General features: G+C 33.3%; 1 protein-coding gene across 1 annotated transcript in view; it reads right to left on the reverse strand.

Annotated features, from left to right (window-relative positions):
* Nucleotides 1–4661: 4661 nt before the first annotated feature.
* prtp (thioredoxin domain-containing protein pretaporter) overlaps nucleotides 4662–21020 on the reverse strand; it is an 86646-nt gene continuing 70287 nt past the window's right edge. The window contains exons 8-10 of the mRNA XM_076505906.1: nucleotides 11753–11838; nucleotides 11432–11558; nucleotides 4662–6480 (exon numbers count right to left, since the gene is read on the reverse strand). Of these exons, the coding sequence (XP_076362021.1) occupies nucleotides 6355–6480; nucleotides 11432–11558; nucleotides 11753–11838 (339 nt within the window). The 3' untranslated portion in view covers nucleotides 4662–6354. The remainder of the gene's footprint in view (nucleotides 6481–11431; nucleotides 11559–11752; nucleotides 11839–21020) is intronic.

Below are 21020 nucleotides of genomic sequence, written 5' to 3' on the forward strand. Positions count from 1 at the left end.
CTTTTTTCAAAACATCTTTGTGTTGTATTTTTCAAAGAACTCACTGCAACTCAGGTCAATATTGAGTTTAAACTGCAACAGTCCTTTTACTGTTGATTCATTCATTGGCCTCTTTCTTGAGACGAAATATTATTCATCACTGAAAGTACTTTTTCAATAGGGGCAGTAGTGCCTGGTAAACAAAAAAAATGTACTCCATAACTTGCTTGAGATTAGGTACAGAAATACTTCGATTTTTTAAGTGGTTGAAAGTTCTACCCATTTTTCTTCACAACCTATTTCTTTTGCTTTCCACTCGAAACATTTTGATGACCAGAAAAATAGCTTCATCAAACAGATCATCAACATTGACTGCAACATTTCCAAGCGTTTCATTAATGTTTTCAGCAGCTGCTTCTATGTCAGGCCATACGAAAAGATTTTTATCCAAACAAAGTATTCCCCACCACCAAAATTCTTTTCCCACAGCTCAATATATGACAGACAACAATCATAAAAACTAGTAAATTCCTTCCTAACCCAGTCTACTTTGGATCCTCCGTCTTCCTCTAGCAACTGAGTATTTTTTGCACCAAAGGGGAATAAAGTTATTATCTCGTCTTTCTTTCAGATTGGTTTTCAACTTAAGTTCTGCAACAATGTCACTTGCAGTTGCTTTTGTTTTCTCCATGGCTAAAATTATCTTTGTTGAACTAGCCTAGTTGTTCATGAACAAACCACAGATACATTTCTCCACACTTGCTCTCAACAAATATTTTTTTTTTTATCAACAATGGACACTGTTCTTGTGAACAAAAATATGACTTCAGTCCTTCCTAAATCTAGAGAAATCTCTCAACAGCTGGTAACAAAGACAGAAATCGCGTATTTCCATATTGTAGAAATTTCTTGTACTAATTTTTACAAACTCACAATTATTTTTGGTGTATAACACGCACAGTGTAAATAAAGAAATACTTGTACATTTTGACCACCAAGCTTTCCACTTCAATAGGAAGGGCAACAACTGCAGTTTGGAAACAGTTATGTACAATATGAGCATGACAACCAACACTCACAATATTTCTGCCAAGTTCCTTATTCGGTCGACTATATACATTGTTTTTCTCTTTCTCTTTACACCTCTAAAATTTATATTGCAGTTGTCACCACAATAAGCAACAATTTTTTTGATAAATCATGCTTTTTTTAAAGTGGACACCGAGCAATTTGTCAAAATTTCTGATGTTACTCTAAGAACCGACTGAAAGTCTTAAAGTTTTACTTTCAGTCCTTCCTCTGGCAAAAAACAAATATATCGCACTATGGCAGGTATAATTTTGGCATCTTTTCGGTTTGAAGATTCTGCTGCAAGTGACACGAATTGGACTTCTATAAAGTCTCTCTTCAATTCCTTTGCTGCTAAAGGAACAACTGCATTCAAAATAATAGCCTCATTCTTCGTTCTGGCAGAACAGAACTTTGGTTCAAATAACCTTGCAATCAGCTGTTTTAAAGCTTATCTTATGGACAGCACTGTGATAAGCAAAGGTTGCTTCTTTAGCAGCTATTAACAAGTCACTCTCTTCAGGCACAGTTGTTTTGAAGAACACATCAACTCTTGAGCTTTGAGCAGCTACCAAAAGACTAGCTGCATGTTTAGCACTTTTTAACTGGTCTTTTATGTCTGAGTGGCAACCATGTGAAACAGAGAACTCAGATGAACACTGCAAACATTTGACTCTGTCCTCCTTGCCAAAACTTTTTTCAAGAATGGATATTCTTTTTGCATTTCATTGTTGATTGTTAGTTTATTTGTTTTTTAGAATTTCGCAAAGCTACTCGAGAGCTATCTGTGCTAGCCGCCCCTAATTTAGCAATGTAAGACTAGAGGGAAGGCAGCTAGTCATCACCACCCACCGCCAACTCTTGGGTTACTCTTTTACCAACGAATAGTGGGATTGACCGTGACATTATAACGCCCCCACGGCTGGAAGGGCGAGCATGTTTGGCGCAACGGGGATGCGAACCCGCGACCCTCAGATTACGAGTCGCACGCCTTAACACGCTTGGGCATTCACTGTTGAATGTGCACTTTCTTTTACCAGCTTTGGACATTATGACTAGGATTAATTTCTAAAATAAAAGAACGAAAATAATTCAGCATGTACCGTATGACTAACATAATAAATACCGTAATAAACAAACCAAAGCACAAACACTTATTCAAGGAAAGCTTTGCATACGCTGCCGCTCGCCGCTTGTGCAACTGCCGTTACCCGCGTACCCCCAATAGCACCCCACTGATGAATCATTATACAGGGTGGCCCGTAAGTCCCTACCCATCCATATATTATTGTTATATTCAATAATACTAATGATGAGTTGAAGGCAGCTGTTACCGCGGCGTTTAGAACAATAACCCCTGCTATATTGAGGAAAATGTCTCACAGAACATGGCGTCGCATAACATTATGCAGCGAAAATGAGGGACAGCATACAGATACACTGGATACATAATATATATGGATGAGTAGGAACTTACGGGCCACCCTGTACTTGTACAGGTATCGTATTAGCTGTCTGTGAATTTCATCTGATGCAATACCTTTGAAGCATTACCATAGTGTTGAAACCCCATAAACTGCGAGGATGACAAAATATTATGTTGTATTAACAGAATACAGTTTGCATAGTGCTGTATTTCATAGCGTGAAACAAATGAATTCTTCCATGTTTGTGTTTTGGTAATATGTTTGTCATCCAATGATTATTAAATACTAAATGGTCAGTGTCATTAAGACATTTATAAATGTCATGGACTCTCTTTTACTCTCACTTTTCACACCTCTATGGCTTGTTGACAAAGTCACCCATCGTGTTAAGCAAAGTGAAATGGTCACCTAAGGCTAAAAAAGCAATGCCTTCCTTTCTATAACGTTGACAGATTAAAGATTGTTGACAAATCAGAAATTATATTTATGCACTTTTTTATATTTTAATTTTATGTACATTATAACAATTAATCCTGTTAGTTTACCAAAGAACCAGATACATTTTTCGTATGACACAAATAAACACAGATTGTGAACGCAAACGTTTGCATGCCAAAGAATTCAATAGTAAATACATCACCCTGTAACCCCCCCTAGTAGCGTAGCAGTATGTCTGCAGACACACTATGAGCAACTGGATTTTGATACCTGTTGTGGACAGAGCCTAGATAGCCCATTGTGTAGCTTTGTGCTTGATTTCAAAACAACAAACATAAGATATATAACTGTTGTTAATTATAATAAAAAGATTCGACAGATTATTTCAATTTTATTATTTCTTATAATAAAAATATGCTCAAAAAGAAAATATACATGGAATCATTAATAATTTCAACACACTTACTCTTTATCCTTGCAAAATATGTTTTACAACAACAATGTGACATCAGATTTGACAAATATCACACATACTGGAATAATCATTAACAAAACTTCAGAATTACAGATTAAAAATCTATGGGAAAAATGAACTAAAATGTGTATTGTTGAAATACACGTTGATGATGATTTATTGTCTTAGAAAGCATTAGGGGAATATTCTAGTGTCTCAACTAACCAATCAGAGTTGGGTGTTAAAGATAAGTTAAAAGTCCAGCTGAAACTCAAGAAATCGAGCTTGAGCAACCCCATATCAAAGCTGAGAATGAGCAAGTCTGTATTGAAGCCCAAAAAAGAAAAAGAACAAGCAATGTATTGTTTGTTCTGTTTTTGAATTTCGCGCAAAGCTACATGAAGGCTATCTGAGCTATGCGTCCTTGATTTAGCAATGTTAAACTAGAGAGAAGGCACCTAATCATCAATATTCACCACCACTCTTGGGCTATTTTTTTACCAAACAATAGTGGGAATGATTGTCACGTTATAGCGCCCAAGGGTGAGCAAGTCTGGCGAGACGAGAATTCGACCGCAACCCTGACAAGTCCACATGAACAGAAATGAATACAACAGCAAACCTTTTCTATTAAGTTTTATCCATATGAATGCTTGCTATTAGAAATTGTTCTAATTTTTTTGACAATATAAAAGAATTCACAAACCTCAAAGATGAAAGAAATTTAAAGAGCAAACTATCTTTTGTAACAACAAACAGTGCTCCAGCTGTGTTAGAACATAATATTTGGATTTCTAGTGTTATTAGAAAACAAGCTTAAACAACCTCTTCTGTCATTTTTGTGTTTTATCCATAAGGAAAATTTATATACAAAAGCACCTGCAAAACAATTAAGTGAGGTCATGAATGTAGTTGTGAAGATCATAAATGTGATTGTAGCTCTTTCAGCTTCTGGAAGAAATGGAATCTGCCTTAGTAGGGGAAAAGCTCTAACTATACTTTTGACTGACTGATGGAACCCAACTATTCTTATTTAAAATTGGAGAAAACTATCCACCAACTGAAAGATAAATAATGGTTGTTAAAACTCAGTTTTTTGACAAAAATTAAAAACCATGTTAACAATTTGAATCTCTTCCTACAAAGAAACAAACATACAATTTTGAACCATATGAAAAATAGAAGAATTTTTGTTGTAAGCTACTTTTATTTGAGAATATTAAAACCTTAATGCTTTGGTATTTTCCAATAGTAAAATCTTATATCTACTAAAGGAGAGAAAATAGTTAAAGATATGGACTTCAATATGTTTATTAGTTACATCAACTACATCAAAGGAATTATAAAAAATACATTCCAAAACTTAAAGCATGGTCCAATGTTTTCTTTTATAATAAAACCAGATGAAATCAATGAAAATATTCTTGATCTTCAATATTTTGAATTTGTTTATGTTACGAATCTGAATATGAAATTAATCAAACTTCAGATGTTCAACATTATAACTGTTAAATTATAACAGTTGTGCCAAGACCTCGAGAAATGTGAACCAAATCACCACATCTTTGTTGAACATCACTCTGACCAAAGTTTTCTCCCTTCAAGAAAATTGCACTTGCTCTTTAGTCAGAGCCTTTACTTCAAGTTACATCTGCGACCAAGTATTCTGACAAATGAAATTCATATAGAATTCATCAAGAAATAGGCTAACAGAAACTCTAAATATTGTATTTGACGAAAAGCAATTAAGTATTCCAAATTTATCAATGCTGTACAATTAAGTACAGTACCAAGAAAATCATTAAATTATGTATTGCAAAATCAATCAAACTCTTTATTTTTTGTTTTTGAATGCATTTACAGCACTAAAGAGGCTACTAGATTACATAATCAGTTAAGAACAGTTTATTTTCTGTCCTAAATGTACAATACCAAGGAAGTCATTACATTGGAAAGTCATTCAAGAACTGTTTATTTTTGTTGTTAAATGTATTGGATGATGAAAAATCTTGAATTTTTTAATAATTAATTTTGTTTTTTTTGCATGTAAATAAACACACTTTTAAATACATGTACTGGTATTAGGAATTATATGACTATCACTGACACAACATAATGCTAAATCTTTCAACAAAAAATAAAAAGATTGATCTTTGATCAAAAAAGGTAGCTGTCTGCAGTTTAATCATATTTATTTTTTCATTTCATTTAAATCTTTGTACTTCCTCTGGTTACTTTCTTACCATGAGTTATGTTAAACAATTTCTACTATAAAAGTAACCAAATCATTTTAGTAATAAAATATGTGTCCAATTCGAAAGATACCTTATACAGGAAGTCTATTTTGAAACAAAGAAAAATGAAAAACCTCCAAATGACTAAGCACTTTTGCCTTAACATACATTTTCCTATTATATTTCAAGCACATTGCAAAAGAAAATTTTCATATTCAAATTTAAGAAACAAGTTCAAAGTATGTGTTGTGTGGTGTCTTATAGCAAAGACACATCATGCTAGCTGCTATGTACACTAAGGGAAATTGAAATCCCAAATTTAGTGTTGTAAATCCATAGACTTACCACTGTACCAGTGTGTATACATATATATAAATTGTGTAAAAAGGGATGGTATTTTCAAAGCCTTGAAATCTCCTGATTGTGCTAGAGCTTGCACTTACTTGTGTATCACAAAATTAGGCACAGTACTATTTTTAGTATCAGCAATGATCATTTAGTTAAGAACACACAACTTTATATATATATATATATATATATATATATATATATTTTGTGTTTGTCACTTATAATGCTACAAAAGGATGCAAAATTACATTGAAACCAATAAAAAGAAAACACACTTTGCAATTATTATAATAGCATGCACATATCAGTGAAGCAAATAAACAAAATACTGAATTACATCAATTTGCAAATTTTACTGTATTTATATCTTACTATTCACTCAGGCTATAAATACATACAGTATAAACTACAATTCTTCTCGAGGTAAATGCTCTAACACAAATCCATGTAGAGCAGAAAGATCTCTGGTTCCACCATATTCTTTAATACGTTCTCCGTTCTTGAAGAGAATTAGTGTTGGGTAGCCCTCTACCTGCAAAATTCAAAACTCTTAAGAAAAAATTCAGAACTATTCATATTTAATTACACAAAAAATACTATAATGTGATTCACAATTATGTACAAGTGCATGGAACAGAAATACAGATTGTCTGGTTTTTGAATTTTGCACAAAAGCTACTCAAGATGCTATCTGTGCTAACCATCTTTAATTTAGAATTGACAGGCTAGAGGGAAGACACCTTGTTAACACCACTCACTACCAACTCTTGTGTCACTTCATTTTATACCAATTAATAGTGGAACTTGCTGTTATATTATAACACACCTATTTAGTAACAAGAATTTGTACCTGCAACCCAGAGATCAAAAGTAAAGTTCCATAACCACCAAGCTATGCCAAGACTGAAATACAGAACTGTTTTTGTGTCACCCAGTTTCAATTAAATGTATGAATTGAGTAAACAACCTTTCTTACAATTTGAATTGAACTCACTGAACTGCTTTTATTTCTAATTACAGAATTGCAACTATGTTCATATCTTATTATGTGGTTCATTTTAGTCAAATAAATTGATTTTATAAAATATAAATTTGAAATTTTCGTAATATTTGTTTGAGAAAATGTTGATTTACAATTTTTGTCTCACAATTACCTCAATCTATGAAACTAAATAGGGTGGGTTTGGCAAAGCTGATATTAAATTCTTATGAGAAAATAATGTCTGTAGGTAAGTAATATTAATGTATACTCAAATATACATTTGTTTTACTTTAAAGTTCTACAGTAAATTACATTGTGTATGGCTTGTATCAAATCTTCCAAACAAACTGTTCATACTTGTTCATAGATGAATTATGATAATGCTAACATCCTTTAATGATAAAAACTCTAAATCTGAAATTGTTATTCTATCATACACTATAATTATTTATATTTATCTTTGTATTAGAAATATTTTCTAGTAAGTTTTCTCTTTTTTTGCATTGTTAACTTTAATGCACTATTGTGTAGTGCTATAATCAAAATAACATGCTTGACTAAACCTGGATAACAATGGGTTAAAAATGAAGAATCACAGGATTTCTTTAATGCTACAGTTATGAAGAAAAATAAATGTTTATTTACAAAACTTAATATGAATTAAGCTGAACCTTTCACCTAATGACTAACAATCTTGTTAATAGGCTTCATCAAATCAGTCCAGTTCCTAACCAAAACCTGACCTTTATGTTTTCCATACTATAACTACTAATATTTTTACGTATCTTCATAGTTATCATAAAATCTTTGGACAAAAAGTCAGAATTGTAAATGAAGTAATTTTTATTAATCATTATTCCATGAACATATGGAGCCGAAATGATAAGTACAAAGTATTATTATTTTAAAACATTTTCTTCATCTGAAAATTCTCAAGTTTCATTTTTATATCCTCTAAAATGTCCTAAATACATTCCAAATGTTTTCTCAGTTGTACTTACTTTATCTGTTATAGTCACTACCTTAACTCTAAAAAAGGTCAATTCAACCTTGTGACCACCATAAAAAAATTAATCTAAATAACTTTTTTTTTCTTTCTAGATGGACTTCAAATTGTAACGTGAAAATACATTTGTTTATTATAAATAGCTTTATATTTATAACAGTACATATCTTTTTCTATTTAAATCTTATTGTTTTAGTGTTTAACAGATAATTCCACCATTCAAGCTGTACATCATTTTGTGAATGTGTGGCTCACTCCACCTTATCAAATTATATAAAGTACATTACTTGCAAGCATACCTCATGAAATATTTTTTTTAATATAAAAAGTTTATAATTTTTACATTTTAGTTACTTTTATCATAATAAAGAAAGAATACACATGAAAAACATGGAATATAGTGCTTACTTCAATCTTTTTTTTGTTCTGTCTACTGACAATGAAGTTTGAGCTTAGTTTTTATACTAATGGTACTAGAAAAGTAAATACATTTTTATTTATTAAAATAATAAACCTAAGAACATAAAGTAATAATATGTAAAAAGCAGACAATGTCTTATAATTATCAAAATTTTTCTGACTTTCTAATTATACAATAAGAAGCAATAAAAATTCAAGTAAGCCTGTAGAAACAGTTTTACTAGAACCATAATAGACAATTCTCTGTACAGAAAATAATGCAATATATCATTAGATAGATTAAAGCTCTCAAGATTGAAGGCTATAAAAATTATATTTTCTCTATGTAATAACAATATTGTAACAAGTAATTTATGTTAAAATCCATACATCTTGAAGGGGTGGTAAATAAATTTAAGAGGGAAAACCATGAGAGCAAATGTCACTTCTCATACTAGTGAAAATTAAAAAAAAAATCTTAAATACTGTCTTCTAAAATTAAGAAATTAAAATTTATGTGATTTTAAAATTTAGGTTATTAGCTATTTTTTGATGCTAAGTTTATTCATACCAGGATAACACTGTTTTTTTAATAGCAAAGCCACATTGGGCTATCTGCTGTGTCCACAAAGGTGAATGAAACCCCTGGTGTTATTTTTCTACATTGAAAATTGATTCGTAATAGATAGTTACCTCCTCAAACAAAAAAGTGTTTCCAAGCTTACACTTCCCTTCTGATGTATTGAAAAAAAAATTATCACATGACTCACCAGCCCAAAAGTGGGGAGAAAGGATAGGAAGTTTGTCAAAGGAGTAACTATTTATTGGAAATATATTTTCAGTGTAGGAAAATTATATGATACATATGATACATACTTTCTCTCACAGAAAAGCTAAAATCCTACAGTGAGTAGATAGAGAAACTGATGAAGCACAGAAATAAGAGACTACTCATGGAAAGTATCTACTATTCAGTAACCTGATGTGCTCAGGAATTGTACAAAGCACAAAAAAGAAGGTTGCACCATTTCTGGAATAAGTATGCCCTTCACCATAGAAGTAATAAAAGGTCATGAAATGGGCATTACTAAGGAACAAACCATGAGAGAATGGCACTGGAAAGGTTAGGGCAAAACTCTCCTCAACCTCTACCCAAGCTGGATAGAAGAGGTCCTACTACCTGTTCTTGGTAGTATGAGGAGGAACACAGCACCAAAGAATAAAATAATATATATATGTAATTGGTTAGAGTCAGTGGGCTATGAATATATACACACAAAAACTAACTGCAAACAAACAGAAATACAATGAGAAAGTAAGCAAGTGGCAATCATTGGACATTCTTCCACAACAATTGTAGGGAGTAGAAAAACACTAAACTGAACCCAGAATTTTGGGACATTGTGTGTGAGTATCAACAACTGTAAGAATAAATTCATTCTGTTGCTGGCATTATGAGAAGGAAAAGAACAAGAACAAAACAACCATAAGAACAGAGACAAAAACCATGTGCACCTGGTATTACATGTAGGATGAAGAATTTCTGCTCAACTGTAGGAGCAGGATACCATGTATTTAGGAGGTAGATGAAGTTCTCCTGAGTTCAACCATGCAAAAAAAGTCATTCTGCAACTGAAATTATGAAAATGGAGAGTGTCTACTATTCTCAAGTGTAAGAATAGGGTGCTATCAACCTTATCAAACTCAACCTAGTATTATGTGGAGAATCACACAGTGTTGCAGCTCCATGTCATATTAAATATTCAGGAATAATAACCTAGTAAGGAAGGAAGGAGTAAGGGTTCCCAGCTTTTTTCCTCTTCAAGAGTGTGTAGAGATAAATAGTGTTCTATGTGTCTTATACTCCATGGAAAGCCTCTATGGTTCGTAACCAGGAACAGGAAGATAAGGAAACCCAAACTAGAGAAAGCCTATTTTGAAAAGCAAACCAATTTTGGGAGTGGCAAAGATGGGCAAAATTTCCCTTCTGTTTTACTAATAAAAGTCCATCAGTGTCACACACCACTGGATAAGCCACTAGTGTTCTAGCAAGTAAAGTAGCCCCAGAATCAAAAAACAAAAGAACCGTAACTAGGTACTGACCTATTTGAAGAAATATATAATTACATAGAAGATGATAGAATACACAAAAACTACCTTTTCTGGAAAAGATGGAAGAGATAAAGCTCTATCAACAATAAAGTGACAAAAACTGAGAAATGAAACACAGATGAGTCAAAGCCCAATACCTAGAAATATCCTCCAGGGTAATGAGATATGCAGTTCAACATACAAGAAAAGCATTAGTGACAGGCAGAAGACCCAAGAAGGAGGTGAAAGAGGAACACCTGTTGTACAATGATCAATGTCCCACCACCAAACAACATCAGTCCAATGGAAATAATCAAATATGTCCAGATAAACCAAGGGATCTAAGCAAAGTTGCCATGAGTTGAGAAATACCCATCGATGGTAATATGTGACTGCCAGATATGAGTGTGAAAGCAACCAATGAAGTCCAAATCTTTAAAAGAGACGGAATCTTTTGATGTTAGCTATAAATGAGAGGAAAGGACTCTGATGACTAAATTTTCCATATCTCAAATACTGAGAAGGGAAAGAAGGATCAAATGGATGTTGGGAAGTAAAGAAAATTCCCCAAGAAAGCCAATAACAGAGAAAAGAAAAAACTCCTCACACTGAAAAGTCAAACCAAATGACTTTCTTAATTGTAATTGTGTAGGCTTACTCTTGTCCTACTAACATAACTCAGTAAAACCTTTTAACATGCACATAAAAGGATCCTCATATGTTAAGAATTAAAACTTGTAATTAAAAGCCATTCATAAAGGTTTTTCTGTTTGTTTTTTCACACAAGGCTATACACAACTGGTTATATACACACTGTCCACCATGGGGAATCATACTGTGGGTTTTAGCATTGTAAGTCCACAAATTTATCTGTGACCTATTGGCAGATCATTCAGCATGTATCAAAGTTTAAGAATTGTCATATAAAACACAAGATAATTATATATTTACTATCTCTCTCTCTTTTTTTGGTAATGAAGTATTATAAACAACAAAATATGTCACCTTATTTTCACTGCACAATGCATCTTCAACAGTACAATCTACTTCTGCAATTTTTATTTCTGTGTTTTTAACAAACTTCCTCCCAAGATCGCTCCAAGTTGAAGCCAACCGTCGACAATGCCCACACCTGATATAAAAATGTGGAAAATTAAATAAAAATGTAAAAAGAAAAAACATATTAATAAATTTTCCTAATAATCTCATAAATTCAGAATAAAAATTATGAGTTAAGTTATTTTCTTAATAAAACAGAAATATATGTAATCATGACTAAACAATGCTTAAACCAATACATTAAAAATTGCAAAAAACAAAACTTACCAAGGTGCAAAAAATTTAACAAAACTGAGGCCTTGACTTACAGCATTAGCAAAATTTTCTGAAGTAAGCTGTACTACAGGTGAGGGCTGTAAACAGAATGACCACCAATTACAAACAGTGACTTAGTCATGTAAAAGTTAGGTTAAACGTGGACTTTGGTTTTTGTAAGAATAGTACATGCTATAAAACAACAATTTTTATATTTTATCATTATTTTTGATTTCAGCTTTACAGTTATGTTGTCAGACACAGTTCCTGTAATGAATAAATTTCAAGAAAATTTGTATAAATATTTAAAATGTATTAAAACTTTCAACAATCCACAATGCTTAATATACAATAATAATTTCACTATGTAACACAAATTTTGTTCCTGATTAGTATGTGTTATTTCTTAATTGCTTATATTGTAAAAGTACAAAAAATGGTCATTATTCCTTTCAAACTTTACTTTTGTAACCTGGATAATGAAATTTAGAAATAAGCCTATTTTCTATGTAAAAACAGGCAAATTTGCACATTTTCATTTACATAAGATCCGAATAAAACAACATATCAATCAAGATCTACATGTACTTACACTAAAGTTATACAAAAATGTTTAGAAGCAAGTAGTTTTTCGAGATTTGCAACTGTAATGTAAATCACTTTCATACATTATTTTTTCATTGTACGCTCCTTGGTAGTAGCGTTCAAAGTGTGGTATATCTTGGTGCAATTGCTCACCTTGCTCCTCTGAGTATGTTTCCATGTTCTCTTTGAATTTATTAAGATGTGTATCAAGGATATGGACTTGCAGAGACATCTAGCAGTCCATTTTGCTGTAGTTCTTCACCAGAGCCTCAACCAGTTCCACATAGTTTTTGGCCTTGTGATTGTCCAAGAAGACTCGAACCACTGTGACAAAGTTGCTCAAAGCTTTTTTTTCCTTCCTACTGAGCTTCTTGGAGAATTCTGTGCACTACAGGATTTTCTTTATTTGTGGTCCAATGAAGATGCCAGCTTTGACCTTTGCCTCACACAGCTTAGGGAAGAAATCTCGAAGGTACTTGAAGGCCGTAAACTCCTTATCAAAAGCTGTGACAAATTGTTTCATAAGACTCAATTTTATGTACACTGGTGGGTACAACACCTTCTGCAAGTCCAGTAGTGGCTCACACTTTATATCATGTCTCCCCACAGAGAACTCAGTTCATTGTGGCCAGTGCTTCCTGTTGTAGTGTGCTGCAGTGTCCCAAAGGTAAAGATAACAGGGAAACTTGGTAAAGCCTCCTTAGATAGGTCTATGTGTTCACTTAGGTAGCTAGAATTAAACTGGAATGGTGAGCAGTGAGCCCCTGTATATATTACTATGGAAAGTTCAAGACAATTCTCTATCAGCTACTCAGCACTGAATCTACCTGGAATGTTCTGGAAAATGGGTAAATTTGAAAATTTCATTACCCAGGTCAAAAAAGCAAAGTTGAAGAAAAAATAGGTCTTTTCTATTTACTTTAGGTATAAGAAATTGGGAAATAACACTTTCTAACCAGGAACAAGAAAAAGTAAAAATATTGTTTTATTTAAAAACTGATCAATGTTCATAAAATTTTTGGTTCACATAATATAATATTGATTGTTGAGTATTTTAATATGCTGTTCCTATAATTGTTTTATAACAACATACTGCATTAAAATAATGTAATCCAGTTTCATTCTACCACCAATGCATCTGTTCCTTACTCAAATAAATTCAGGATTTTCTGCAACCACCTACACTAAAAAGCTGTAAGATGATAAATTAAATGCATGAAGAAATTCCCTCCACAATCAGTGGCTTTTGTAGAATTGTAACAGGTAATAATTAAATCTAGAAACATGTATCATTTTCAAAGAAGTTTTGATATATAACTATACATTACAGAAAATAAATGAAGTTCAGTATTTTAATATATCAAAATGTAAAATATTTTCAACACTCATGTTCAAACTGTAAATGAATAGTAACATACAGGAGCATTATTTTTCAGAGTTATTCCTCACACTTAGATATAGTGAAATGAAGTTTCAATCTATAGTTAAGCACAAAGCTATACAATAAGCTATTTGTGCTCTGTTGACAAAAGGTGTTGAAATTCAGTTTCTAACTTTGCAGGCATACTGCTGTGCCACTGAGCAAGAGTGAAATGAAGTATTTAATTAATGCTTGTTGAAATGAGATTTAAGAAAATGTGTAAAAGAAAAGAAGATATGTATTTCAAATTGCCTAAAAGAAGTAGTGTCAGTTTCTAAATCTTATTTTTGGTCAAGGTTTACCTTAAGCCTATGGCAATGATCTACTTACAGTGTATGTAGGTTATGTAACTCTCATGAAAGTTCTTTACAATAATACAAAAACTAATGTTTGAAATTTGACAAGAACATTCCTAAAAGTGCATAGTTCCAGAAAAATGAAATGTTAAAATTCTATTTTTTGCTACTATTTTTAATAAAATTTTGTTATTCCATGTATTTATTTGCACTCTGGTGAAGCGTTTTTAATAAACTAAAAATAGATTTACCCATAAATGTATTGAGTCTTATTTCTTTTTTTTTTTTTTATAAGACCAAATGCAAAGCGATTTTCATGTTAATATTTAAAATACTTTTCTTCATCTCAAAAGAACTTGACTGTTGGTAATGTTTTGTTTAGTGTGAGAGGGGTAACAGGTATTGTGGTCTGTCTGTAGGTTTTCGTACAGACAACTGTAATTAGATTAACTTCAAGTTAATCTGCATAGTCGAGTTAAATGCATGCAAATTTGATTGTTTTGTCAAGAAGTGAGCAGGTGTGATAAATTCTCTAAGTGACTGAAAACGAAACTTTACAGAGCTGAACTGTAAAAGCTAATGTTAAATATGACCTGAAAATGTTGGCATAATTAGGAGCCATTTTGGTACCCATTGCAGTAATATTAACAGTGAAAATTTCATTAAATTGAACACAGATAAGAAATGTTAACACATCTGTACAACATAATGCCAGTGAGAAAAACAAAGGTTCATGAATACAAAGACATAAAGGGTATTTTATTGCACATATAATTGTGACACACTCCTACTGGTGGAGTTTTTTCCACATAATGATATCATTTTCAATAGAACAATTTATGTAAAAATCACAAAATTAGGTAGGAATTGCCTCAAGATTTGCATGCAAATCTCTGGCAAAAGCATTGAAGTAGGTAGCTAATGGGTGTAAAGAGGTGAGGCACAATCTTGGAATAATATAATTTTACACTACAAGTATCTTATAAAGCTAAACCAGCATGACCAAAACAAACCTTCCTCAAACAGTTTCAATTTCCATAGAACATGTTGTGACAGGCTAATTGGATAATGTCAGGTTTTGATAAAATCAGTTAAATCACAGTTGGAGAAGATACCCATTAATATCTGTGATAAAGAAACTAAGGACTAAATAAAATGAAAATTATTTTGAAAAAGATCTTTCTGTCAACAAGTTGGAGAGACTTGAGAGGTAGTAATTTCAAATAAATCATGGGAAATATTTATATTTATGAAACAATGACAGAAATGACACTGTCAATGTGGGAGTTTCTGCTGCTATTATTATTTATAGAAAACTTGAAATGCAAAATGTTTGAGTATGCAGGTAGAAAGAAATCAAAATTAATTAAGCCATACAAAACTGCACTACCTGGATGTATTTCTGTCAACTAAGATAAAAAAGTAAACTCAAGAGATGTTCAATTAAGTATTAAATAAAAACAAAATGGAAATAAACTGTCATCATTAGTAGTAAAACATTCTTGTAGCAATAGTTCCTTTGAAAATACTTTCTGTAGTTTATTTAACAATGTAAAGGAAAGGATTCTTTCAGAACCAATTTCCTTATCTAAGTCTGTAATTAAAGACATTGTCTTATTAAATATTAAAGGAACAACAGCATAATTTGTATTCTTCAGTGAAGTTAAGTTTTAAGTTCTTAATTAAATTACGCTCAATGCTAAATGGTTGGAAAAGACCAACAAGACATCCTTTTATGCACATCTCACGAAGTTTAACTGAGGTTTAATTAAACATTTAATTACATTATTTTATTATCATGATATACAAATAAACTTGGAATTAAAACATAGCTAATAAATCAAATATTAATATTATATACATTTTAAGTTGTTGTTGTTTTTATGTTGTCTAAAAAAACTAACTTCATTTTCCAATAATAGGAGAATTGTGACATTTGCTCTCTTGGTCTTTCACTTTAGTTTATTTACCACCCCCCTTCACAAAATATGGAATATGGAATTTAACATAAATTAGTCATTATGAAATTGTTATTACTTGCACAAAGCATAATTTTTACAACCTTTAATCAAATTTGGTTACGGAGCCATAAACTATAAAATCAAACTTCCCTTTAACCATGCTTACCTGTCACACCCTCTCTTTCACAGATTGCTAGTATTTCTTGCCGACATTTAATACTCCATTACTTATAACCAACAGAAATCTAAAGTTTTAATCTGTCAAATGATGTATTATACTATACTGTTTTCTGTACACAGAACTGTCTATTTCACTTCCAGTTCAAACTGTATTCTCACAGAAACATACTAACAAGATTAACTGAAGTTTATGTCAGTAAAATTGTGATAGTTATAAAATATTGTCTGCTTTTTAACGTTATTAATCCGTGTTCTTATAAGTATTATATTCCTTGTTTTTCATGTGTGTTCTTTATTTATAATTACAAAAGTAAGTAAAATATATAAATAAACTTTAAGTGAGATAAGATTAGATTTGATAAAATAAAGAAAAATAATAAATGTTTACAAGGCATAATTGCAAGAAACCTGTGTGTTACGTAACTGGAAAAGGGTAACAAGAGCTATACATTTTTTGAGTGATTTACAACTTGTGTAGCAGGATTATTAGTTACACGTTTCAAATGGCAATAAAACAATAAAACTAAAGTAGAAATACAAGTATAATATTACAAGACTTAGCTAAATAGCTAAAAGAACCAAAAGATGTAGTTTCGAGTTACAGTTTGAAGTCATTATAGAAAGTAAAAAGGGTAATTTGAACTTTTTTCATTTTTTTATGGTTGGTGGGGGGGGGGTCAAACTCACCTTCCTCATACAGAATTAGGGTACATAAAACAACAGATAAAATGTAAAATTTTCTAAAAATAAAGCATTTTAACTTTATTTAGGAGGATTTAGAGATTAAAAATTAAGAAAATTGCTAGATTTTATTATCTTAACACAAAAATCACTTTGCAATCAAAATAGTCAACACATTTCCTCCATATATGTATATATATTCCTGAAAAAATGTTTAGTAAAAAATACTTCATTAAAAACTCTGAATTTTGTCAACAAAAACTTGTAATGATAACTGTATGCTTGCTAAATTGTGTGAAGATACACAAAACATATTAGAAAGTATAGTATAGGAACTCTATAGGTTAATCTGGGGTTATGATTTTGGCTGAATTGACTGAACATAGCCAGGTAGTTGATTGACTGATTGATTGATTTAGTGTTTTATGGCACAAAGCAGCTAGGCTATCTGCACCAAACGTCCAGTAAAAAAGTAAAAATAAATTAAATGTAGTAAAATACATAAAAGGAAATGAAGGTAAAACAAAAAAAGTATAAAACCAATGTTGACACCTAGTCTACAATGTTAAGAGAGAAAGAGTAAGAGAAGTTGTAAAGGACTTTCTCTAGCAAAATGGTAATGACCATAACCTGCCAGGAAGACTAACAGGTAAGTTGAAGAACCACCATCAGTCACCTGAAGTTGGCCTTTCCAGTCCTGGTTCCGGGTTATGTGTCATAGCAGCTATTATCAAAAGGTAAAATAAGAAAAGTGTTAAAACACATATAGCAAAATCGTAATAAAAAATAGCCAAAATGTCCTGTAAAAATGTAAAAGTAAAGTAAATGTAGTAAAAGTCGTAAAAGAAAACAAAGGTAAAGACAAAACAGCAATTAAAAACAGAAAATGGCATAAAACCAATGCTGACATCCAGTCTACAAAGTTGTAAAGGACTTCCTGTAGCAGAATGGTAATGACCATGACCCGCCAGGAAGACTAACAGGTAAGTACAAAAACCACTATCAGTCACCTGATGTTGGTCTTTCCAGTCCTGGTTCCAGGTTATGTGTCATTATGGCCAGTACTAAAAGGTAAAGTAATAAAAGTGTTTAAAGATATGCAGCAAAATTATAATAACAACTCGCCAGGACGACTAACGGGTAGTTCAAACTGATAGTTCAAACAGCAGCGTTAGTCACCTGAAGTTGGCCTTTCCAGTCCTGATGTCAAGTTATTTAATGTTCTGGCCATTTTCCAATGTCAAATTGAACTAGAGAGATTGAGATTCTGAAAAGGAAACCACAAATAAAAAGGTGTAATGAATAAATATCAAACACTTAAATGAGGTTAAAAAGATTAATGGCCATTAAAAGCTAAAAACTTTATCAAGGTGGACAGTGTCACCTTCACCAATAACACTGTCCAATGTTACAGACAAACTCTGGGACAGAACATGTTCAAAATATTGCCGTCACTGAGAGTCGTAACGATGGCAGGAAAGTAAAAAGTAAAATGTGGCTTACAGTGATTTGAGTGTTACACAAACTGCATACTGGTGCATCAGTTCCAGATAAAAGAAAACGATCAGTTAAAAAGCTGTGACCAATGCGTAGTCTAGTTAGAACAACTTCCTCCTTCCAAACCTTACGAAAGCTAGACGGCCAAAGCCCAATATAGGGTTTTATTTGAAAAAAGCTTGTTGTCACGTTGCTCACTCCAAGTGGACTGCCAGCTGGCACGGAGCCGAGCCTTGAAGACAACACCATAGTCCATGTATGGAATAGGCATAGGAGTGATGGTGCTGAAGCAGACATATTTAGCTGCCATGTCTGCAAGCTCGTTCCCGCAAATACCAACATGGCCTGGTATCCAGAAAAACTGGATTGAAGTAGCTGCTAATGAGAAATGGGCCAGTCGGTTTGAATATCAGCGAGAACAGGGTGTGAGCCAACATGAAGTGATTCCAAGGCCAGCAGAGAACAAAGGAAATCAGTATAAATAGTGCAGTCGGAGTACTGCTCAGCTTCAATATGCTCCAGGGCAAGAGATATGGCATACAGTTCAGCAGTGAACACAGAAGCTGTAGAGGGGATTCTGCACGCAACCACCAAACCTCAACAAAGCATGGCAGAGCTTACAGAATTACCTAATTTGGAACCATCCATATAAATTGGAATGGAATGATTGTTTGAAAGGTGTTCAGTAAATAAAAGACGATACTTCCAATCGGGAGTATCTGCCATTTTCAGATGACTTAAAGAAAGATCACATTTGGGGGCTGTAATAAGCCATGGGGTGGATGGGCTGACCAGTGGATTCTGCAATGTTATCCAAGGACAGACCCAATTCATCCAATTGTGCCTGGATGAGAAGGCCAAAAGGAGCAATGGCAGATCGTCTGTTTTGAAAAAGTAAGGCCCACTGAGAAAGGAAAACATCCTCAAGTGGGATGCTTTGGTAAGGAACGAAGTTTCGAAGAATACAGTAAAGACAGTTGCAAATGGCAAAGGTGAAGAGAAGGTTCGTGAGATTCCATGTATAAGCTCTGAACTAAGGAGGTGCAGAAAGCCCCAGTGCAAAGTCGAAGTCCTTGATGATAAATGAGGTCGAGCATCTTTAAGGCTCAGGATCTAGCAGAGCCATAGACCATTGATTCATAGTCGAGTTTTAAACGAATAAGAGCACGATATATCTTTAACATAGAACATCGATCAGCTCCCCAACTGGCAGTAGAGAGGATGTTCAGTGCTCTTGTGCATTTGACCCGTAGATGCTTGATGTGTGGTATAAAGTTTAGCTTACAGTCAAAGATAAGCCCCAAGAACTTGGTCTCAGGGACCACTGGCAGCGAAACTTCACCAATACGGAGTTCAGGATCAGGGTGAATATCCCATTTATGGCAAAATTACACGCAAACGGTTTTAGAGAGAGAAAAATTAAAGCCGTTCGCTGTAGTCCACTTCAGTACACGATTGAGGGCACTTTGTAGTTGCCGCTCAATATATCTCATGTTTGACGACTGACATGAGATGTGAAAGTTGTCGACATAGAGCCCGTTTGCAACAGTAAGAGGGAGTTGTTCAGTAATGGCATTTATCTTTGTACTGAAAAGTGTGACACTCAAAACACGGCCCTGAGGGACCCCAAGTTCCTGTATAAAAGAACGAAAAAGTGTCGAACCCACACGAACTTGGAATCTCCTGTCCATTAAATTTTTTTCATAAACATGGGTAAACGGTCACACAACCCATATATATGGAGATCTCAAAATGCCATACCTCCATGTTATGTCATAAGCCTTCTCAATGTCAAAGAATACTGAAACAAGATGTTGGCATTTGAGAAAGGATTCTTTGATTAATGTTTCAAGTCGAATTAGGTGGTCTGTGGTGGAGTGCTGTCGTCGGAACCCACACTGGGTGAGCGAGAGGAGATTGTTTGATTCGAGGAACCAAATAAGATGAGCACTAACCATCCTCTCTAAGATCTTACAGAGACAGCTCGTCAAAGCAATTGGACGGAAGTTTGAAGGAATCTTGGGATCTTTCCCAGGTTTAAAAAAGGGTAAGATAATAGCCTTGCACCAAGCATCAGGAAAAACATTCTCCTGCCAGATCTATTTAAAAACAATTAGAAGAATATCAAATGAAGCAGGAGAGAGATAGTGCAGCATGTTATAGTGTACATCATCAGGTCAAACAGATGTACTGCCAGACTGATGAAGGGCCATTTTCAGTTCCACCAGTGTAAAGGGACAATTATAGTCAAAGAGACAGTCAGTTTGAAAGGAAAGAGGTGAACGCTCTGTCCAAGTCTTGATGGCCAAGAAGGTGGAGGAACAAGCAGAAGTGCTAAATACCCGGCAAAAGCTTTCACCTAGAGTATCGGAGATGCTCCTGACAACAGCTACCACTTGGCCATCAAAGAGTAAAATGGAGAGGGGGACAGAATTGTAGTGCCCACTGACCTTTTCGAACCCTGTTCCATAGGACCTTGGAACTTGCGGTAGAAGATATGCTAGTTGTGAACTTAATCCAAGATTCCTTCTGGCTTTGATGTCTTACCACCTAGCATGTGCATGGGCCTGTTGGAAAGCGATGAGGTTCAAAAGTGTGGGATATCTACGGAAAGTATCCCAGGCCCGGTTTTGAGCCTTCCGTGCCAAATGGCAAGCAGG

The sequence above is a fragment of the Tachypleus tridentatus genome, chromosome 6 (genome assembly GCF_004210375.1).
Source record: "Tachypleus tridentatus isolate NWPU-2018 chromosome 6, ASM421037v1, whole genome shotgun sequence".
NCBI classification, from domain to species: domain Eukaryota; kingdom Metazoa; phylum Arthropoda; class Merostomata; order Xiphosura; family Limulidae; genus Tachypleus; species Tachypleus tridentatus.